Below are 24446 nucleotides of genomic sequence, written 5' to 3'. Positions count from 1 at the left end.
TGTGAGACAGACCTGACTCCCGAAAGAAGCCCTTTCGTTTTTCTAATCTCTTCCCTCAGTTTTTGTGTTTTCTTTTTTATTGTCTCACACGTGGCTTTGTGTGGCGCCGTCTTCACTCGGGCCTACGCTGACCCAGCTGTTAAGGGCTAATTGTGGAGATTGCTCCATCAGAGTTTTTTTCCCCATCCTCTCTTTCCTTTCACGCGTTTGTTGTCCAGCTCTGAGCCTTGAATGGGAAGGTGGTAAAGTAGATGTGAATGTTAAATTAGGTGAAATGAATGGAGGCAAATTACCCTGGAATGAGAGGACTAAATATTGAGTGATCAGCTGCATTTGCTCTTTGAAAGCTTGATGGAAATCTTTATTTATTATTTATTTTATCAGAATATTCAACCCTGGTTTAAAATGTATTAATTAACTTCAATATTTAGTAAGTTTTTAATATTTTTCCATCCATTTTGAGCTTTCTTCCCCAATGCAGTGTGTTGAAACTGTACATCATGATGGTGCTATAATGTATGTATATTCTTGTAGCTAACAAAAAGATTACATTGCATTATATTCCCAGAGTTCACACAGACACAATGGCAAAATTTTATTCCAATCAGTGCTAAACAGGGAGCTGCTAAATTGGAGCAGCAAAACAATAATTCCACTGATTAGCCCCTTTTTGTGTGGCGTAAGTGAACTGTTTACACTGTGGAGTACCTCTGCAAGAGGAGAGGAACCAAAACAGCCTGATTAGGCAAAGAGTAATTGAATAAGTTCATTTCTCCATGAGGACAATGTACGGGATGACAGCTTGCACAAAAGTCTGCAGCTTCTGTTGGCTTGCATCAATAATACGGTGCAGGAAGCTTCGTTTTGTTGAGATAAATAATGAAATAAATAAATCACCTATTTGTCATTTATACTTGTAAGATGTCTAATAATGAATCTAAAATGTTCAAGACCATCTAAAATAATCTGGTGTTGATTGTGCAATGCAAAAAGACCCCCCCCCCCCCCACACACACACACACACACACACACACATGCACCACCCCAAGATATGTGTGAATTTACAGAAAATGACAGCTTTTGCAATTAGCCCTTCATTTACCAAGATAACGAACCAGTAAAGCAGACTAAAACAAAAATTACATCAGAAAGTCGTTGTTTCCAAATGACTTATTAGTAAAAGATAACTTAGTCGGGTTTTGGAAAATAAATTTTAGATTTTTATGTACAGAAAGACATCTTTTCTGTCAGATCAAGATATTGATAAACAACAGTAAATGTATTTTGTAAAATGCCTTGAGATGACTCTTGTAGTGATTTGGCTCTTTATAAATACACTGAATTGAATGAAATTAAACTGTGTGGAAAGCGTTACAGGTTTACGTTGGAGTGCTAACACTACCATTATGCTTATTAAAGTTATTATAACACAAAAGAACAAAATATTTCAGAACCGGCTCTTGAAACCAGAGATAGACCGATATCTGTTGGCCGATAATATATCAGGCAAATATTTACCATGTTTTATGTATTGGCATTGGCCAAAATACCTGTTTATGAGAGCTGATTTAAATCCAGGAACACCTAAATCATATTTAAATGTATATTTACATTCCTCAAATCACATGCTTCAAGTGGCAGTGTGTAATTCCCTGCTGCTAGGGGGCAGTACAAACATTTCAGGGTAGTTTTAAACCATATTAACGTTAGTGCTAGTTTACAAAAACATTACAGTAAATGCTGTTACCTGTGGAGCAGAAAGCATGACACCTCAGCGTGACTCCATAGACTTTGGTGGTCCTTCAGTTAATTCCATCGAGAGAACAAAAGCCGATTGTAGTTTTCTGGATCTGCTGGTGGTCCTGCGCCCACCAATCTGTGGCAATACCACTCGGCAACACATGTTGCATTTCTGTTTCGTTTCTGTTCTGTTCTTTCACATAGGATTTGGACAGACTTTAGCAGTTTTGTTATTAAATCCATGTTTCTTAATGCCTACATTTTTTTAACTTAACTTCTGTAAGTCATAGTCCAGCCAATCATCTAGTGTGACATCATCGACAGGCGCAGGACCCGAGCCGGCCTAAAGGAAACATGTCAAAACGTCAAGATATTGACCGTTAAAATTGGCCCAAAATCTCTGCAGCACATGGGCTGACCATGACCTGTAAATATCGGTATCGGCATTACAAAAACCCATGTCGGTCAACCTTGACTTCAATCCACTGCTATCTAAATCTTGATGTCCTCCAATAAAAAAATAAAAACAAATTTATTTTATCACAGGGCCCTAAGAAAACTAAAGTATACACAAATTAATCATCCCATGTTTTTCCTTTTTTTAATGAAAGTTCCCAAAAAGATGGAACATGTATTTTAAATCTTGCCTTTAAGATTTAAATCAAACAGTTAATCTTTTGCAGTTCTGCTGTAGCTTCTCATAGGCAGATTTTGAGTGGCAAGGGAGAGTAGCGCCCCTTGTGGCGGGGCGGGAGTCTCCCCGTTTGTGAAATAGGTAGGGACAGCGAATAACGAGATTGCCCTCGTTTTCCGCCCAGACACAGAAAATAATAGTTTTTTGAAGAATTAATTAATGAATCAGAACCAACACGAAGTGGACAATTTTCATGAAGTCTGGCTGGCATGCCAATATGCAGGGTTAGGGAATTTGAGTGCTTTAAGGGCTCAATATATATATATATATATTACCTCTACTTATGACCAATAAGCTGTGAAACTCTAAGTATAGAATATCAACCCTGCCTGGTTTTTACTGTGTTAATCAGAAGATTCTAGAATTCTTTATTTATTAAGGAATGGTACACACTTCGTTTTGATTCAGAAAACAGTCAGGTTTACAAAAGTAAGAATTTATTTTACCAACAATTAAAACATGACAGGCTAACTAACATTTACTGTGAGTGGATGTGATGTATGAACCTATGTGTGAATGCGATGTTATTAGAACTTCCGTATCTAGGAGAGCTGAGTTCTGGATGTAAAAGAATTTGGTTTACGTTAAGCTATGAAGTTGATTATTATCAAAAACACATCAGACGCTATCTATGCATCTACTTCACCCGTTCTCGGAGACCCTGCTGGTGGATCCGGAATGTCGAAGTCCTCGGACTTCCAGGCACAGAGGTCCGTAGAAGAAACTGCGGCGCTACTAGACCGGTTTTAGAGATGTCTCCAGGTCACAACAGACGGATGGAACCGCGCGTCTGGCGAACTCTTAAGGAGTCTAAAAATATCAGCTTGCTCTGCAGGAACCGTTTGCTGTATCAGCTTCGCAGGTGAAAAAAGATTTTGACGACGTGTCAAAATCTTTGATGGGTTAAAGAGGTGTTTTGCTTCAGATGGCCGGTCTGAAGCTTTTCTCAAGAACTGATGAATCACCAGAGTGATCCAGTTTTAATGTTCTCATGTTATGATTTGGTCCTGGGTTCGCTTCCCAGCCTGGGATCTTTTTGCATGGAATTTGCATGTTCTCCCTGTGCATGCGTGGGTTCTCTACGGGTACTCCGGCTTCCTCCCACAATCCAAAACCATGACTGTTAGGTTGATTGGTCTGTCTAAATTGTCCTTAGGTGTGTGTGTGATTGTTTGTCCTGTGTGTCTCTGTGTTGCCCTGCGATGGACTGGCTCTCTGTCCAGGGTGTACCCCACCTGATTGCCTATTGGCAGCTGGAGATAGGTACCAGCCCCCCCCCCCCCCTCCCACACACACACACACACACACACCCCACCCTACGTGGACAAAGCGGGTTCAGACAATGGATGGATGGATGTTATGATTTATGTAGCCAACCAGAGGTTGACAAGTTGAGGAATATTACCAAGACAACCTCAGAAACACGCCTTCCTTGATACTGGATGCTCTGATCTGGGGTAAAGGGCCATCTATGTGTCACACGTTTAACTTTACTTTGTCCTTGTGTGAGTACAAATGTTGATGACCTTTCACATCATCATGCTGAAACATATATCAATCAATGTAATCACAACATAACATTCATTTCAAACTTCAGTCATTGAGCACAGATTAATGAAACATTTCATTATATTATAATTATTATATGTAGCAATAAACAAACATTTATTTAATGATTATCTAGCTTATAAGTTTTAGAAGTTCATATTTAATTTAGGAAATCATTCTTTGATTTAGCAACTGATCTGAGCTGCGAGTGTTCCTTATTCAAAGGCATGAAAAATCCTGTAGGACAATAAGGGAAGCCTTGAGAAGAGACCATTATTGTTGGCAATTCGTTATCTGTGTACAGAGCTGCAGAGAGGCTCTGAGCTCCAGCTGATGGGATGAAGGCAGGCTGATTTAAAGGGAACACATGCAGTCTCTTGTCTCCTTTTTGACCAGCTGTTGAATGGTCAAACTGTACCTAAAAACTGACCATTGCTGGATGTTACATTGTCAACTTGCAGTGATCAAGTTTAAGGAGATTAACTTACAACCAAGAAAAAAGAAGAATCCCTAAAAGTAATCAACACAGGAAAAATGTTATGTAGCTTTTGAATGACTTTAAGTCTATGTGCAACCGTAGCTCAGTCTTAGTTGTTTACACATGAACCTTTCAGCTAACTATCAATTTGATATTAAGAAGCACCACCGTGAAGCATAATTGAATTAATAAAATTTATTTGCTATATTATTTTTCTGAAGATGATTAAATATGCAAACCTCACAGGAATCACGGTGGTGGAGACAAACCAGAACATGGATGTGAAAAACAAGTTGCCTTTAGGTCCTTTTTTTACCGTTCTGAACTCAGTAAACCTCTGCAGGCTTTTTGAGTCATCATATTATTTGACGCACGCTGCAGCTTTGAGAAGACTTACTTGAATATGAAAAAAGGGCACTGTTACAGTCATGCTCAGCTGTGAATCATCAATATTTTCCATATTTGTCATTGCTAAAACTTCCTGAGATACTATCACATGAGGCCCTTACCTGTCAGTGCACCTTCACACTCGCCCGGATGTGAATTTAGTGACTCCTCCATCATTCACATTCTACAGCTTGTGCTGCAACACCACAGCAACCTGTCAGCCTCAAAGAAAATCAGCTTGAAAGTTGTTGACCTAATCTATCTGCAATTTGCAAGAAAAGAACATACATGAAATGTGTAATATTAGCACAGGAAACCCACTGAAATATGCATGTTATTTTTAATTATAAACCACTTAGAAAAACACTAAGTTCATTAATGATTTGATGATAAAGTGCTGTAGGTGACAATATGTCTTTTAGGAATTTACTCTTAAGCACATTTAGAAATAACTATGTAAATAAATAAATTATGCAGTGCAGAAATAAAAATGTGTATTTTTAGAATAACAAAAATTCTAAATATTTTATGCAAAACTCACCTTTTGCATCCTTTTGTGCTACTATGTGGGTCTCTACTGCTCCTATAAGCACTCCAAAGGTGAAAAAATCCACCCGTCTGTTTTCTGTCAATATTTTGTTCTATGAATTATGTGCCTAAAATGAGCCATTTCAAAACGTCCCCGTTTGTGATGCCACAAATGGAGAAATCAGAGTAAAATGACCTCTGACATGCAAGAAAGAGCTGCTGCTGGAGGAATCGCAGCTCGTCTCCAAGCCCCTCCCAGAAATCAGAGCTTCTCAGCTTATAGCAGTCTGTTTGGGGATGAATGGGCATGGCCAACTCTAGCTTGTTTTCTTAAAGTGACAGAGCCCTTCTGGAAAGAACTACTGTAAACTGTGTCATGAATAAAGCTGCTGAAATTGCTTTAAGTGAGAGGGACTTAGTGCAAAGAACTTTATGAACATGTTTTGTATCAAATTTGTCTCCTTTAAGAAATTCTGGTGACCGTTTCTCACACGAGGCAGTGTTTAAAACAGAATAATATGTTTGTAGCTCATTCATTTTTTATTAAGCAACTGTGTATTTAATTTTTGACCAACAGACTTTATGTATATATTGCAAAATATGGTAGAGATCACGAAATTAAATGGGAAATTTTCATTAAATTTGATGTAAATCTTATATGTCTGAGGTTTTCTAAAATATTTCACTAATTGAAGTAAATATCCTATGTAAGACATGTCTTAATCCTTTGGTTGCTACCATTATAGGCTGTTGCTCTTGTGTGGCAGATGTAACCCCCCCCCCCCCCACACACACACACACACACACACAAACTCTCCTTCAGAACCCCTCCTCCCCTTCAGGAGAATCAGGAGTCCTGAGAGTCGCCGACCACTAAATGGTCTGCTTCAGAGCCTCATTACCTAATCGCCAGCTCAGCCTCAGTTAAGATGCACCCGATCAAAAGAAGTCTGTCCTCCTTTACGTGAAAGATGTCATAGATGTATTTTTTTTATCAATCAAAATTTGAGAAAATGTTCTAGTTTTTCCAAATAATACAAAAGTTTTCTCTGATCGATGAGCTTTGACTCTGCATCTCTAAACTCCTGATTGTGTTTGTTATGACTTTCCTCCAACTCCCACCGTGCTTTTTATGCAGATGTCTATTTTTCCCACGTTCTCAGCAGTAGCTAATGATTTTTTTTCTCTTTCTGAGCTGAATCACATCACTGTTTCACATTTGATCCCAGAAAGTCAATGTCATTGATTTTGCTGCTCTGATTCCATGCTTTGTGTTATACGTACTCACTAAATCAGATGCATTGTTGGTGATTGGAGGGGAAATTCAAAAAAAAGAAGAAGAGTACAGCTTTTTTGTGTCTGTGTTCTGTCCCTGCAGGTGCTTTTGAGGATGAGGATATCATCCATGTTGAGGGGACGGTGGACCCAGTCAGAGACATGGAGATCATCCACGAGGAGCTGAGGATGAAGGACGAGGAGATGATCGGACCCATTATTGACAAGCTGGAGAAAACGGCCATTAGAGGCGGTGACAAGAAACTCAAACCAGAATATGTGAGTCAATGTCACAGCAGGCCCTTTGCTCCCCCTCACAGCAAGGCACAAATAATAACCCTCCCACACACATGGCCATGGAGAAAAAAGTATGGTTTTTTTTTGTTTTTTTATCTCCCTCCAATAAGTCTCACCCCTCCCCCTGGCCCATTTTTCCCTCTCTGAGATTGAAAGTGATCAGGGGTCAGGGGTTTTCTGCTGTAGAAATCATTAATAGAGTGTTACTTATTCAGCTGCCGACCCCGGGTCACAGCACCAGGCTAATGAAAGTGTTTCCACACAGCTCTTTTCATCTAAAGTAATACTCAAATCATGGCACAGCGCTGGCTCACGCTTGTACTCCTACAGCAGCTAGGGAAATTGTTTAAGGCCATACAATGGTTGACACGTATGCCCATAACTCGCTATGAATACCGTAAATGTTTAGCATCGTCTTCCTCGGCAGAATCGCATCCCTCCAATCTCTGAGGTCGAAATGCGAGGTAATTTGTGGGGAAAAAAAAAGATTAAAACAAATATGAAATAAATCCACATTCTGGACGTCGGATGAAAACGTTTGTGTTTTCACACACATACAGATGTTGTTACGGTAATGAGGCAAGTTGCGGAATAATTTTGGTTGCAGATGTCTTTAACTGGAGGCAGGAAGGCACGGAACATGTGGCCTTTCACTCGGGGCAGCATGCCCAATCCCAGGCCCCAACTCACGGAGGCTCTGACCACTTATTACACTAACGAGAAGGGCTATTTCACCTGCTGCAGACACCCCCGTCACTGGTGGGTTTGCTTCAGATGCCCACCCCTCCTTTTCCTCCTCCTCCTCCTTCCTCTGCTTTTCAGCGTGCAGCAGCACCTCCCAAAATCCCTGCAGCCCCCTCAGACACAAGCCATTCAGGCCAGGCAGGTGGCCGCTTACTACCATAATTGCTAACAATTTTAGGCAGTGAATAAAAATAATCTACATTGCTTGTCAAAGGTTGCGCACACGCCGGCAAGTGAGGATCTATAGAAGGCCTCTCTAGACGGTGAAAGGATGGCGGTTATCAAAGGATGCCCTGAGCTCTTAGATGGGAGGGATTAAGTGATTGCTGCAGGATGAGATCTGGGTTGCTCAGCTATGTGTAGCGCAAGCCATCGAGATTATGTTTGCAACTTTAAAAGGGAATCACCTGCAGTTACTTCAGTTTTTATAAGGAAAAGTGTAAGTAAATGAAGAGATTTGTTTTAGTGATGCAAGACACTGACTTACTTGGGTTTGCACTGGCTGCGTGAATCTTAAATTCTTTCAGAGTCTGGATTAATTGACAAAAATACAGATATTATTTTCTCTTCTGTTTTTATGCTGCTCATGCTGCACCTTCTGCACTGTAACTGCTCACTTTAACTTTAAATGCTCCCTCAAAGCTTTCTTCCTTAAAGTGTATTTTAAATAGTAACTTTTTGTCACATAGATTTAACATTTTGATGCTAAAATGGACTGTTTTGTGTTTTTGTACACTTGAAAAGCACATTGAATATAACCTCTTTGTGTGAAATGTACGATATAAATAAAGTTGCCTTGAGAATTTTAAAACAATTGACAATAATACGTTATTTGTTTGATGCACATGTGCTCTGTAAAATCTGATTAGCTCCGCTTAATGAATAAAAGTAAACTGATTGCACTTAAAATAATGGTTACACAGAACTACATAATTATGTGTTGGATCTAATACTTACAACGTAAAGCGCCCTTAAAACCAAGTTGCTTTAACTGAGACAAAAAGGACTAAACTAGTAATTAAGCTGTAGTAAACTATAAGCAAAAATACAAGTTTTCCCCTTTATAGTAACTTTCATTTAAGTGCAACTTTGTAGTAGCTGCAACACATAATTACCTAGTGTGATGTGTGCAGAAGTGAAATCAAAGCAGCAGGTCAGTTTAGAGCGACATACTCTGTAATAACATTAGCTTTTAGGATGAAAAAGTCATTGAATTTTCTGTTTAGGCTAAACTCATGCATGCAGGGGTGCAGCGCTCATGCGTATGCATTGTTGCAAATCCATGTTGTTGTTGTCACGTTTGCAAGAACAATGTTTCATCATCTCTGCCCGCACGGAGGAGCCTTTAAAATCCCTCTCCTTGCCAAACAATAATAAGAAACCGGCCCACCAGCGGCGCTTCATGGTGGCGAGCGTATGTGTTTGACCCCTGTGGGACCTATATGCCTTTTATTAACACCTGCCTGTTAGAGGAGCGCTGCAAGGCGGCTGCGAGCTGATGAGGGAAACCTGGAGCGGGTTCAGCCCGTGTCACTGGCCGTTTGCTGTTTCCATTTCACAGATGATTAATCTCTCTGTGAAGACTTGGGCCGGCGCGGGCGGAGTGTATGCAGCTCTTCCTGCTCTCTCTCCCGCTGGCTGCACTCTGGCTGCCTGACTAAAAGGCCTTTAGAATTCCTGCGGAGAGAGATGTGCAGAGAGTGAATGCAGCTGGCTGGGGGTCAGCGTGTGGAGCTTTTTCTGCCATTGTATAATTGAGGCTCTGGCAGGATTTTTTTCCTCAGTTCTTTCAAAAGAGAGTATGAATGTGAAGTGCTGCAAGGGGTTTTGGGAGGGGAGAAAAAAAAGAGGAGGTAGGGAGAGTGTTGCAGGGGGTGGGTGAGTTTTTATATGAAGGGGGAGGTCAAGTTGACAGGAACAAAAAGAATGTGTTCCGCTAATTTCTGTGGGGCTGGATCAACAATAATAGGCTCAATTTCTTTATTACAAATTTTATAACTACCTCCCTCCCATTTTCCCACCCTTTTCCGCTTCCAGATCCTGTCAAGACCCCACAGTCCCAGCCCACAAGTACGTCAGTAAGGGCCGCCGCATAGGTAGCTTTAAATGCGCCGTGTTTTCAGAAGCAGCGAATAATTAGCACTGCACCTCACAAGTTCTCATTCAGTATATGACTACATTCTGTAAAGTACCTGAGGAAGGACCAATAATTTACACCCTACTAACCAACTTCCAATCAATTCCCCCATTCTTTCCAATTTCATCTCCTCTCCCTGTCCTTTTCATTAAACGGTCCCGGAGGAATATTGGTGTATCAAGCTGACACCCCAGAAGGCATTTTGTCAGCATTTAAAGAAACGAAGGGGGTCTTGTTCATGCCATCCCCGTCAAAGCTGGGCTACTCCTTGCCTGAATGAGAGCAGAAGCCATTGTTCACTTTGGCATCAGGATGCCATGCATTTAGGAAATAATTACCCCATACCCTGCTGGGTTTCTTCTTTTTCATCCTTTAATGGCTTCTTGTTCGTTCCTTTTTTTAACCCCAAACAGGACGTTATGTGCAAAATAAAGAGCTGGGTTGTGGATGAAAGGAAGAACGTCCGCTTCTATCACGATTGGAACGACAAGGAGGTAAGGCTTTGATGTTGATGTCAAATTTATTAACATGATTCATCTTTTTATCTAACCTGAAAGTACAACTGCCGTTTTTCTCCCTTCTTCTTATAAATCTGAAGTCTTTTTTACGTTTGTACAAGCTAATGACATCTGGCCAAGCTGATCTTGATTTCATGTCTCCACAGCCCCCCCCCCCCCCCCCCCCCTGTGCTTATAATTTAATTTGGCTTCATTTGTCTCTGTCGGTGTCATCCTCAAAAGCCACTTTGGAAACTTTTGGATTCTCAGAACCTTTTTTTTTATTTCTCCACAGATAGAAGTGTTGAACAAATACTTGTTTTTGACATCCAAACCAATGATATACCTCGTTAATCTCTCTGAGAGAGACTACATAAGGAGGAAGAACAAATGGTAAGTTCTTGGGAAAAAGAGGGGAGAAGGGGTGGGCAGATTTACTGTTAATCATCACGAATCTACACTCTAAGAAAGGCAATGTTGAATTCCTTTAAACAAGTCATGCCAACTGGTTCGACTAAACCTTAGTGTAATATACAGTGTGATATGTTGTTATGTCAAAAGTAAGTGAAACCAGTTGACATAATTTGGTTAAGAATATTCAACATTTCCTTTCTTAGAGTGTATTTATGTGATTAGCTATATGTATTTTCACCAGCGATGGAATGTAACAAAGTACTTTTTTAGTGTACTTAAGTACAATTTTTCTGTATTTGTACTTTTCTTAAGTCATTTTCTTGAGGTCTACGCTGAAAAAAATGATCAGTCAAATTGTTGACTTTATGCCATTTATTTACATGTACAATTTCCATGTAATTTTATTACATAAAGTCAATGAAAGATCCCCATTTACGGTAACCTGCTCTTACGTTTATGTTTATTTGACTTGTCAGCCTGACGAAGTTTGCAGCCGCAAACGAAACGTTGCAGGTGAATAAAACCTTTCTGTGTTTTAAAAAGAACTAAAAGATGGAATTAGAATGTCAACACACCAAAGATGTGTTATACTATTTTAATTAATAACATTTGGGATTTTATAAATGTTCGTTAAATCTTATATTAAAATGTTTGTTAGTGATTACTGGAGCCAAGGATTTTTTTTGGGTGCATGCAGTTCACTTTCTTCTTCTTCAACCCAAATGAAGAACAAATGACGCACTGAGAATTTGCCGCACCCTAGCAAATTCTTTAAAAGTCTTCACTTCCTTAAAATGGGATTCCATTAAGAAGGGTTTACCAAACATTCTTAGTTTAGGTTTACACATAGAACATTTGATTTTAATTTACCCATTTGGATAAAAAACAGCGGTGATTTTATAAACTTTAGTTAAATCTTACATAAAAATTTTAGCTGGTGTTTACAAGGGCCAAGAATCGTTTTTTGGAGTGCACATCTGACTTTTACTTCACCAAATTTTAAAGCAATTTTCTGTACGTTCTACTCCACTACGTTTGTAAAAGGTTAAATAAATTAAGTATTTTAGCACACCTCTACACACACAGCACATATTTAACTGTTAGTTGAATGCTTTTATTTTTTTTATTTTTACGTACATTTGAAAATGCATACTTTTTATACTTTAATAAAATAAATCAAGTACTTCTGCGACTGATTCTCTCAATCTCTGACAAAATCAGCAGTCATCTATGAAATGTGGGTTGTGCACCCCCCCCCCCCCCCCCCCGTGTGTGTTGTGTTCATTTGCCGGCGTATATGAGACCGACTGCAGTCTCCTGCTGGCAGGAGCGATCGTATCTTTAGAGAGGATCTGCCTGGAGGTGGCACTAAGTAAACGCTAACACAACATCCAGTTTTGCTAACTGTAGCCAGCCCTCAGACTGTGTACTTCATTAAGCGCACACTACCATATGGTCTTCATTTTCCCAACAAAATTTCTCATGTGATATCAAAGAGAAGGAGGGTTTCCAGTGACAAAACAAGTACATGTAAAACCCAAACGGGTGATTAATATCGCTTCGGAGACAACGGGTGATTCACGGTGACAAATATTAACTGAAATGTTTGGCTGCAGATGTTTGGTTTTGTCCCCACATGTTGTTGTTCTTGCTTTACAAGCATTTCTTCACAGCCATGAAACTTCCACGCCCAACGTGACGGCTGAGAAAGTCTGAATGAATAGATGCACGCACGGCTGAGAAAGTCTGGATGAATAGATGCACGCTTATTGTTCTTTTTGAAGCTGAAGCTGAGCTTCCGGCAGCTGACTCTGCAGGAGAACATTCAGACTTTATTCTGTCTCAGAGGAATATTTCAAATCCATCAAAGAACTATTAATATCTTACATGTTGGAGATGGCTCTTTCAACAACTTTAGTCTGGAACAGTAGAGATTCATTCTTGACAGATTGATAAGCTGATGGCTAGTCTGACTGGGACCAAGACCAAAGTGGATCCCTACTGAATAAGAACTATTTCATGCATTTTTCTTTTAGAAATGTTATTTTTTCACAAATTTCCATAAACGTATACATAAACATACACTGTGAGACATAAAATGTTGAATTTAATTAACCAAGTTATGTCAACTGGTTCGACTTAACCTAGTTGTTTAAAAGAGCAGCAAGTAAGAATGTTACAGTGAAATAATCACAAAACAGTCTAATGTTGGAAGGACAGTTATAATGAAACAAATTTCCTTTTCAGCCGGCTGAGTGGAGGCCAGTTTTTCTCCTTTTAAAAAGGTCGAAGAGGGACGTAGTTACTGTTTACAATCTGCGACTGTGTTGCTGCGTCTTCACCAAGCTGATGCTGCAGCACCAACATTTGCAATATTGACAATGGCAGGAAAAAAGCTCCAGAGTTGGTTAAAGACTCAAAGCCAGTAAAAGAAGCACCCCAGAAGTTATGTCTTGTACCCCTAAGAAAGCACAACATCTTTGTTTTACTCTAATATTGGGCAAAAAAAGGCTAGAGGCTACCGCTGAGCTAACAATTATAATGGTGAATTACGGACAAACAGCCAGCTGTAAAAACATCTCATGCTACCTTTTCAATTACCAACAACTTGATATTGCAGTGGAGTGTACAACATGTGTGAAGTTAAAAATGAGTCAATCATGGCATCTTACTTTATTGAGTGGTTCAGAAGTAAAACACAGAGACGGTGAACAACTGCACTCCCTCTAAGGCCGGGGACACACCGGCCGCCGAAGCGTCGGGAGGCGAAATTCGGCCGCTGCCCGCTGCTCCTCAGTTCAGACCAGACGCTTGTTTCTCTGCTCCGGTCGAGGCGCAACTCGTAGTTTTTCTTTTAACCACGTGGTGTCCTCCATTTCCTCTCTGCCTTTTCTCTGCTCTTTTCCTCTACACCCCCCTCCCCCTTGTAGTTTGTGTGTGTGTTGGTACGTGTGTGTGTGAACCTATGGTGTGAACCAGTAGTTAATAGCTGGCCTACGACTTTCTGCCTCTCTGTCTTGTTTGCTCTGGTTGAAAGACACCCAAAACCACACCCCCTTCACATGGTCACACACACACACAAGTTCGCTCTGTGTGTGTGTGTGTGTGTGTTCGTGTGGTTTTTATGCAGTGTCTGTTTACGAACACATTTGACTATCGCAAAATTGTATTTTTAAATGCTTTATTTTGTTAAATTTACCGGCCTGCCTCTTATGTCTAGGTTTGACTTCCTGCCAGAATTGGCGCGGTTCACCCGCGGCTCGCGAAAAAAATAGAGCAGACGCCGAAACGATCGCTGCACGTCGCGGGCTGGAGCGTCGGCGCGCGGCGCTTCGGCAGCCCATGTGGTCTACTGAATAGGATAACAAGGGCGCCGAATGAAGGCGGCCCCCTTTTCGCGGCGCTTTGGCGGCCGGCGTGTCCCCGGCATAATGCCGAAAGTGCCTTCTACTGTAATGAGTGTAACAAGTGCTCCCTACGTAAAACACCCAAGAGTGCTAACACCAGATATGCAATGGCAGTGAGAAAGGAACTTTTTGTTTACTCATTCACTGCCGTTGACCTGAAAAGTTGTCATTTTAAATCCAACCGTTCACTGCCAATGACGAATAAATTTGTCATTTGCCTTTTTTTTTTACTGTGTGGCCGTAGGAACGAGCCCACGCACCGTGAGAACAAACTTCCCAGCTCTAAAGTCGATCTTCATCCGGGTACGTCACACATCACGTGAACAGGAAGCAGAAAATCCATGTGTTAGGAGATCGCTTTGGGCTGCTGCTGTAAAAAAAAAAGTGAGGCGTGAACCGGAAAAGCTTCTGCCGATCACAATTCGACAACGGATTATGAAAGAACGGATAATGCTCGAAATGCATGGATTCTTCTTGATGTAAGATGTGAATTTTCTCTTTGTTTTGGTAGTTTTGGCGTTGACATCATCCTAGCGTGCAATGTTCTGTGAGTCTTAAAAAACAGTAAAAACAGTGAAAACGGCTGGCAGCAAAGGGCTTTACCGATCAGGAAACGGCTGGCAGTGAATGAGTTAATAGAAATGGACTGCAGTACCCAAATTTGACCACAGAATGTCAGTCTTACTTAATTCTTACATAATGCACCTTAAATATAAAGAGTAGCATACACTGGTGTATGTTGTTTTGTTAAAAGTACATTTAGATTACTCTATATACCAGTTGACAAAACTTGGTTAAATAAATTCAACATTTAATAAACTTAGAGTGTCAATTGAAATGTACGATAAGGCTTGTAAAATCTTTGCTGATAATTACTATTTATTTTCCCATTTACCCCCTTGTTCCTTCAATACTGACAATTTATAATTCCTCCACTTATCAAACTTTCCCACCTTCTACCGATCCCTATTTCATGCATTTTTGATAGCTGTTCACGCAAACACTGCTCACTAGAAAAGATCCATATGCAACATTTTATTGAAAATAATATATTGTTTGGTTTTTGTTGAAGTTTGCCTGAATTAAAAAAAACACCAAATTCCCTGGATTTGATGAGTCAATTATTTTGTAATTTCCTGATCTTAAACAGAATTTTTGTTATTTATCAGCAGCCATAAAGGTGTTTGGGTCAGTATTTCTCTGGACAATGCTTGTCCTAATCAGTAAAAATTAATGAAAAGAGGCTTTTTGGTAAGTCAGCGGAGGTTTGTGGTCCTTTTTTACATAAAAAAAGAAAAATATAATAAAAACAGTTAATAAATACAACAAATACATTTTCATTTTGAAAATATTTTGTTGCATCTGCATTTTTGTTAGGCCTCATATTATTAAATATTAGAATATTTGATAATTTCATCATCAATTTGCAATTGAGGGCCACAAAAAAATCACACTAAGACCCAGAAATGGCCTGCAGGCTGCACTTTGGACATCCCTGCATTACAGTTAGAATCTACACCATTTGTGCTCTAGAATAACTTCTGCATGAATAACTATAATGCAAAATCAAAAGTTTTGCATGCACAAGTAAACTTTAAAGGCTCAATTTTATTTCAGTTGACAGCAATCATCAGTCTGAAACTATCTTCAGCAGGTAAGATATTAATTGTTCAGAACCTGTCTGCAAAACCACACATCTAAGGATCTGATTCATCTCTTTAACTCCTTATCAATTTGAATTTTCTTCTTTTTACAAACACATTTCACAGCAACCTGGCTGCAGAAAGCTGCTGTTTGCCTTTTATTGTTCGCTTGAGGTCTCTGTTTCCAAACAGCAGCTGCTCTGTCAAAAACACGTGGATTATTATCATATTATTCCCTATTGGCCTCCAGGCGTGTGGCGTTTTGTAACAAAATTTGTTTAGTGCTTTACTTGGCAGCATTGTAACACAAGCAGTTGTTTACCTGTGAGTGTTTGTTAAAATGTTCCTGTCACAAAACTATAAATGTCAGACGGAGGGGAGGAGTAAGAGCTCATAAATCAAATGATTCATGACAAGTGGAACATCCGTCATCAGTAGGAAAATAGTTTTTTTTCTCCCCTTTTTTCCATGTTGTGTGAGTGTGAAATGCCATAAATCTTGGAGCGTTTTAAACAGGCAAACTGTAGTGCTCAGGTGTCCCCGAGGGCTCCGCTATGAACAATGCTGACATCAAAGTGTTGACGTTTGACAAGTGATGAGTCACTTCCCTTGTCCAGAAAGGAGCTCACACCTGTATGGAGATGATTACAGGTAGATCTAGCTGGCCCTAATTGTACAATAAATGCTGCTCTCAGCCCTAATGGCAGCTAGTCTGCAGCAGAGACGCCAGACTGCCATTTGGCTGTCGCCATGCTCCCGTGTTTTTCCACCAGCGCAGTTGAGATGATGATACGGTTAAGAACTATTCAAAGCAAACAGCAAGACAAATTGCAATCTCAGCTTTAATGTGTCGAGGAAGAGCTGGTGAATCGTAGAATTAGGGAAATAAGCCAATTTTATCTGTTCTCTCAGGCCAATCCACAGGTTCTATGCTTAGATATTTGAGATGGGTTTTTTTTAGTGCATGCTTTTCTGGAAAAATTCAAGACAATGTTCCCAATTTTAAATGTATGCATCGCATACATTATTGTTTTTATATGCACTTTTTACACAAAATGCATGATTATATTTACCTATTTAACGACGCGCGCCTTCAAAAGCAGCTAAGATGCTTTCATTTGGAGTATGTGCAACCACATACCACGCTGCCCTTGTTTAGACAAGAATACATGGTATTAGCTTTAGCAAGCCATCATTAATGGAAGGATCAGACGAGGAGCAAGGCCTCCTTTCATCCTCAGGTTCTCTGCTGGAGACAGAACATCATTTACTGTTGAGAGGAGCACATGGCTCCAATCCTATACCGTTCATGTGTATGAGAATGCGTCCATGTGCATGTTTGAAGTCTGTTTCAGAGGCGACTCCACGCTCATTTGGATGCTGGTGTAATTGCGGTGAGGAGATCAAAGGCGGGCAGGCCGAGTGATGTTCCAGAGGAGATTTTTACCACACAACCCTCTCCTCTGTGCAGAGGGGGGCCGCCTGCTGCTCACCGCTCCCCTCTCCCCCTCCAGCCATACACTGCCCCCTGCACATCCCCGCTCGTAAAAAATGATTAAGACTGCATTTGTCATGTGTTTATGACTGAGAGGCATTGCGTGATGGGGAACGGAATCTACAAGAGTCCATCAAGAGGCTTTTTCCTCGTTCCTCACTGTTGGTGAGCTGCTTGGAAGACTGGTGCTCTGCACCACATACCCAAACTTGTGTGGTCATTAGAGCGCTTGTTGATGATGAGATGGCTGCAGTTTGCCAGTTTTGGCATCTGCCACAAGTCCTTTAAGATGTTATTTACTATACCACTTTCTTATTCTTGCCTGTTTTATCAGTTTTTCTTTAATGAGTTTTGTTCTCCGATTTTTACAGAGAACAAAGCACAGCCTGGTTTTCTGAGGGCAAAATACACATTTAAGCATATTCCAGCTATATGCTGTGATGTTTCCTTTTTCTGTTGTTTTTTTCTCTCCTATTCTTCGTCTTCGTCTTCTTTTGGACAATGTGCATTAAAGTAAATTGACGCCTCTTAAGTAGATGTGTTGACCTTTAAGGAAACCAGCCAGCGTGACCTGTCTGTGAGTGCCTCTGCCGAGTGGTTTCTCCCAGTGAGTGTAAGAACCACAGGGTACCATCGCTCTGTGCTTTTATTAACTCTGTTGATCTGGGTCTGTCTGACTGTCTATGTGCCAGTGTGTGTGTGTGTGTGTGTGTGTGTGGTATAGGTAAATAGATGTTCTCTTTGGTTTGTGATGACTTATTGTTAAACTCCAAAAAACTTTTAAAATCACGTCAGACTCCTTTAATTTGATGTTGATTACCTTTTCAGTGTTCCTCACCGGCAGTGGCACCGCCAGAAAATTTCCATCGGGGGGACCAGTGAAAATTTTGGGGTGGCACACAAACATTGGTCCCTGTGGTAACTCTGGGAGAGGTTCACCTCTCGCTGTGCATCGCCTCTCAACACATACCTCAAATCTGAGAGAAACGCAAACAACTCAGAAAAAAGACAAAACTTTTTACTGTTATTTCAGTTATTGTTTATAGTGTTGAGCCTCAGTGACTTACACATAAGTTATGCTTTATCAAATAAATTACAATAAACATGAATGGCATTCATGAAGCGAGGAGGGGCGTGGTCTTCTGGATTCCAACAACTTTCCAGAGGTCCCCCTCCCCAACCCGACCACCGTTGCCACCCCTTGGGGGCACCACTGCTTGTTGCACCAGTTGCTTGCCAACTTAAGAGCTTATAAATTGGGTAATAATTTTTATATTTTATATCTTATATCAGTATTATTTCAAATATTAGACACAATCACTGACCCATATTTGTGTTACTCTGCACCTACTGCTGCAAAAATAAGTTTGTGGCCACAATGACTTCAGTTCAGACCTAAAGACATCAAAACGTTCTGGCTATTACTACTTACCTCTAGTGTGAGAAACATTTATGTAAACATATTGAACAGTAACATATTTTATTTGTAGTGCTATTCAGTAAACCTGTAAGTAGACAGAAGCTGTTTTTTCTGCCAAAACTGCTAAATTGACTATTGATTGCAGTTTACTCTTTTTATTCCAACTTTATTTATACAGTTATTCTATTTATTTATTGATTTAAATAATTGTTTTGAATTGTACAATATTTAATTTGAGGCTCCAATGCTCAAGAAGTATAAAAATACTATGAATTACTGTTAATGGTGCCTGCCTGTAGGAGGAGCTTTCACTGTTAAATTAAAGGAGGTGGAGATGCAGTGAGCCAGCTGTAGCTCTCTGCATGTATGGTCAGATTAGAATATATTCCAAAAGATTGGGATTATTCTGACGTTTCCATTGAAAACAAAGTTTCCTTTTACCTGCTAATTTTGACAAAGAACCACACAAGAAACAGAAACGAGACAAGGAGCGAGGCAGGAGGTCATTGTGAGTCACTTTAACCCTCGTCAACTTAACAAAAACTTTATTGAGTTCGAAACCAAACCAGCTCCACAGAAGTTTTATGTAAAGCGTTAGAAGTTCACCGGTATCTTATAAGATCACTGATCCTGTGTTGTTTTGCTGTGTGGGAATCTGAGAAACACTTTCCCATGCAGGATGAGCACCTTTCTGCCCACAGTCCGGCCTAATGGATGCCTTCAGCCAGCTTTCAGCGGACGGAAACAACAGGAGAGGACATGTAGTAAAGTTGAAACAGATGTAAAGACCTGTCTGCTCAGTTAGCCTGGTGGTTGACTGTCCCTCGGTTCGGGTAATGAAAGGACACTGTTGACATGTCACCTCATTGTCTTTGATGTGCTCTGTTAGTACAGCTAATGAGACAGAGCCTTAACTTCAGAACGAGGCATTTTCTCTTCTTGTTTTGTCTTTTGTGACTCAGGAGTCAGCGGCTTCTTCCTGCTTTTATCCAACCAGAGGAAGACTGAGTCGCTCCGTAATGCATTCAGACACCTGTCCTGCAGAGGACAACATCGCCGCAGTCCTCTGAAGGCACACTGAGAAACCCTCACCTGTGCGGCGTGTAGTTTGACATTTTGCAGACATGAAAAGAGATGTCTGTGCGAGTCAAGTTTGTTCTAATGATAGATTTTTGTCGCTCCGGCTTTGTGGAGCGGTGCTTTTTATTTTCTTTCTGATAAGGTTAAGAGCAAACAGGCATGCCACAGTGAGTAGCCTGCAGCCTTGCGAGCCCTAATGAGACAAATAAATGAATTAAGTGTTGCCACATAGAGCTCCTGAAAGCTTATTATCAAGATTATTATTGAACTGCTACAAAAAGGGGGGGTAGAAGGATAAAAAATAGATGTCGCCCTGGAAGGGGGGCATGATTGGCTGATGTTACATATGTCCTTGATTACCTTCCTTCGGCTTTTATTCTAATAAGTGGCATTCTTTGTACTCCGCGGGACAGCTAGACAGTCTGACACACGATGGGAATAAATATTGCATGTGGCAGACATTAAGCTGTCATCCTGGAAAAAAAGACGAGATGGAGAAATCTGTGTGGTGTTCTTCGACGCTACACTTTGCCTGCTCTTGTCACAATTGTCACATCTTGATGACTCCCCCCTCGTCTCTCTCTCTCTCTCTCTCTCTCTCTCTCTCGCTCCTTCTCTCTGTACCCCAGCCTCCTTATTTTCTCTCACCCAGTCAACCACCATAAATGGCAGCATGGATACCCCATATAGAGAATACAATTTGGGTGATGCAAATTATATTGGTTGGGGAGGAATTTTATGATGTTCGGCTTTAAACGAGGATATGTCTTTGATGGCGCGGTCTGAAGACTAAAGAGCAGTGGTTTGTTAAGGTGTCCTATCGTATGTGGATATTAAGGTTGTGAGATTTAATGGGTGCAGTTATCAAAGACAGGAAAGTTGTTTTAAAAAAGCTTGTTACCAGCACACCCTCAAGGTTTGTTTGAGAAACGATGCGAGATGATGCTCTTAATTAAAGGTGCTCCCATTGTGCGTTCCCCATGTTCTGTTTCCTTCAGCTTGTGATTGCTTTGAAGATTGAAAGAAGTTGATAATATTGGTAATTGTGTGTGTGTGTGCGTGTGCGTGTGTGCGCGCGTCACATCCTTCCTCCCCTCTCAGAGCCTGATGTGTAATGTCTTTCCACACAGCTATGGCCACAGGGAGCAGAGAACGTCTGCACTCTTGTCGCTCAGGAGCTCACCACTGGGAGGATGAAAAGCATCCCACTGAGTCCCTGACTTCCCAGCCTCAAAAGCCATCATGAGCTCATACCTCTCATTTCTGTCTCTCTTAACAGAGGAAGGAGAGAGGGGGAGTAGTGTATTCTGTGTGCTGCAGCATCCTAACCTCAAAAATGGCTCGTCCCTTTACGGTGAAACCAGCAGAACAGAGAGGACTCCTGCTTTTTGAGCTGAGCGACTGAATTTAAGGTTCATATCATTCTACATAAAGCGTATGAACAATTAATATTGTTTATATCATAGGAAGCTCATTGACGGACATCACTTCGGAGAAATAAAGTTCATTTCTGACTGGATTGACAAGCTAATGACTAGATTCAGGTGGATGAAGACCAAAGTTGATTGCTATTGAACTGAAACAATTTCAAGTGATTGTTTTTGTTAATGTTCATGGAAAGACCATGGAGGCATTTACGTCACCGTCAATTTCACATTACAGGCTTGCATAAGAATAGTGTTACCCCAGGTTCACATCAGCTGCGAAGCGCCGCAAAGTGGATCGCTCACGAAATTTGCGCGCTGCTCCTCTGTTCACATCAAGCGAGAATTTTCGACGAGCGCTTCTGCTCACGCCTACTGTTTTCCACCCCCCTCCACCCCACCCCTGTGCCCTTGCTGTGTGAGTGTGTGTCTGTGTTTGTGTGTAACCAGTTTGCCCTGCTTGTTATCAGAAACTGCGCTGATCCTGCTGCTGTTTTGTAGACCAGTTCCTTTCTAAATGGTTAAGTAGCCTAGTGTCTGTGGTAGTGGTGGGAATTCCGGCTCTTTTTAGAGAGCCGGTTCTTTTGGCTCAGCTCACCAAAAAGAGCCGGCTCTTTCGGCTCCCAAATGGCTCCTCAGATTTTCTGTTGCGTAGAGTACATTTATAACCAAAATAATGCAAAACTGTGTAAAATGATTTACTAATGTAAACAAATGCAATATATCAAATATTTATAATTTCTATGGATTTAATAACTGAACACTTTAAGAAATCTTCACTTTCCTACTGCTGGCGCTCATTTTCTCACCATCTTCGTCGCACTCTCCTCTCTATCTCGCTCGCCTTTTTCCTCCTCCTCATTCCCTCTCATCTACCTCCACCCGCATGTGCTCTGCTGTGTGTCTGAGTCTGATCCTCCCTCTTCCCCGTCCCTACTGCTCTGTGTGGACAGTCTGGTCACACAGTTACACATGTTGACCAATCGCCTGTAGCGTTCACCAAAGCAAGAGGGGAGGGGGAGGGGAGGGGACGGCTCCCAATGATGAGCCGGCTCCCATCGTTCACTTCAAAGAGCCGGCTCTTAGAGCCGGTTCGTTCGCGACCGACACATCACTAGTCTGTGGTAGTGTACAGTGCTATTGTATTGAAATTAACATATTTGTTTGTATTATTAAATCCATCTTTTGCTGTAAAAAATGCATTTAAAATTATGGAAATACTATGTGTGTGTGTGTGTGTGTGCGCGCGCGTGTGTGCATGCGTGCGTGCGCATGTGTGTGTGTGTCTTTGTTCATTTTCATCTCTCTAGTCTGTTTAGATACACAAAAATGATCACATTTATCAATCGCTGTGTTTTATTTTGAAATATTTCTTTATTTTGTTCAATTCACTGGCCTTCCTCTTCTGTTTTGGTTTTCAATTCAATTCAGTTCAAAAACACTTTATTAATCCCAGAGGGAAAATAGAGTTTCAGTACACACAATTCTGAGATCAGACATATATACATAGGCATAGACACATGACAAGAATTGGTGACTGTGGTCATTTGCAGCCCGAGTCGCGCTACCGTAATAGATCAAGAGGGTTTATATGAGGATTGAGTCAGGGGGAGGGAAAAAAGGCACTTCAGAGTTACCCTCCACAGGGAGGGCAGCTTTGCTATGCAAAAAACACCTCAGACAGAAATGCAACAGACTTCAGACATTACACAACATTAGTGTCCACTAGGGGGGAAGGTAGAGTTGGGGACTCTCCTCACATCAGTGCATGCAGCCACGATAAGCAGCGCTCGTCACCTCTGTTTGGACAGGAGAAGGAGGTGTTTGGGTTTGAGAGCACAGTGACTCCTGGAAACAATTCAACAGCCTTCACCAGTCGCAGTCCCACCCAGGCTGGGATAGGGAGACAGAGTTACCAGGGCGATGGCAGCATTTCACATTTCTTCTGAGGGGGAGTAAAAACTTCAGCCTCACAGGCTCAAGGGCACCAGATTCAGATAAGAACTTGTTTTGGGGCCAGACAGAGATCATTTCCTCTGTCTTAAAGTTCTGTTGGTCCTCAACCCCTCTAAATCCAATAATGGCGTAATTAATCTATCCCAATTCATGCTGATCTGTCCACTCTATCCTTAATGGCATCAACCTTCTGTGCCAGAGTCTGAATCTCAACCAAAGTTCCAAGCTTACGACTCATCTCGACAATTATATGAGTCTGTGAATCCACAGAGCAGTGTAATCCATGCCTGAGCTCCGGGATTGAGCCAATATTCCTCAACAGCTCATTAATTTTCTGGTAAGCCAGGTAACTGCTCAGGCCAAACAGCACGAAATCTGACACCAACACCACAAATATCCAGACATCTTCAGAATCCTCTACAGACAGTTGGAAGAGGCGGATCAGGTTCCACTGTTTCTAGGAGTCCATGATATACCCAGCTGGCTCTGTCCCAGAGGGGCAGCCAGGAGCCCCTTCTCCCATTCTCATCATTGAAAAAATTTTGTCAATCGCGTTGAGAGACCAACTGACCAGGTCCATTTAAATAATTTCCAGTTTCCAGAAAAAATGCAGAAGCACCGTACACCCAAAGACAGACAAAGAGCCTTGAGATGAGATAGGGAGGAGAGGAGGAAAAAAGCATCTGTACTCTCCAAGAGCCGGAAGAAGACTTGACTTCCTGCCAGAATTGACGCAGCTCACTCGCGGCTCGCAAAACAATTAGAGCCACGCCAAAACGAACCCTGCACGGCGCAACCCTTCGTGGCACTTTCCAGCTGATGCGACCGAGATCGTAGGTTAACGAGGGTGCCGAAAATAGAAGCGCTCTTCGTTCCACGGAGCATTGCGGCGCACCGTCGCACTTCCGCGTCTGATGTGATCCAGGGGTTATTGTAGCACTTGTGTTACATCCTGGAGTTTTTCCGTGACAACATGAAATATTTTTTCAGCTGGAATAGCTATAATGTGAAAGGTTTAGGACTAACCCGGGCTCTCCACCAAACGCATGGGCAGAGCGTAACATAATAGATGCATTTACACTGTGACTTCTTACTGGGAGCGTTTTATATGCAAACCGGTTTCAGATGTGTTCCACACAGACATTTACACGAATTGCTTCAGAGTTTTTAGATTTATGTTGTTCTCAGTCCATCTGAATCGTGGTCCTGCTCAGACTCACTGAGTCAGAGTTCTAGCTATTTCTTCAAACTGAGGTCACTCAGGAACCAGCTTTAAAAGACC

The 24446-nt window shown here is 41.3% G+C and overlaps 1 protein-coding gene across 1 annotated transcript in view; it reads left to right on the top strand.

The window, feature by feature from the left end:
- Positions 1–24446, top strand: part of LOC107390009 (obg-like ATPase 1) — a 57618-nt gene that overhangs the window by 15512 nt on the left and 17660 nt on the right. The window contains exons 5-7 of the mRNA XM_015966476.3: positions 6754–6929; positions 10242–10322; positions 10621–10718. Of these exons, the coding sequence (XP_015821962.1) occupies positions 6754–6929; positions 10242–10322; positions 10621–10718 (355 nt within the window). The remainder of the gene's footprint in view (positions 1–6753; positions 6930–10241; positions 10323–10620; positions 10719–24446) is intronic.

This window comes from Nothobranchius furzeri, chromosome 14, assembly GCF_043380555.1.
Source record: "Nothobranchius furzeri strain GRZ-AD chromosome 14, NfurGRZ-RIMD1, whole genome shotgun sequence".
Taxonomy (NCBI): Eukaryota; Metazoa; Chordata; class Actinopteri; order Cyprinodontiformes; family Nothobranchiidae; genus Nothobranchius; species Nothobranchius furzeri.
The sequence above is the reverse complement of the archived record's forward strand: the minus strand, read 5'-3'. Positions and strand labels throughout refer to the sequence as shown.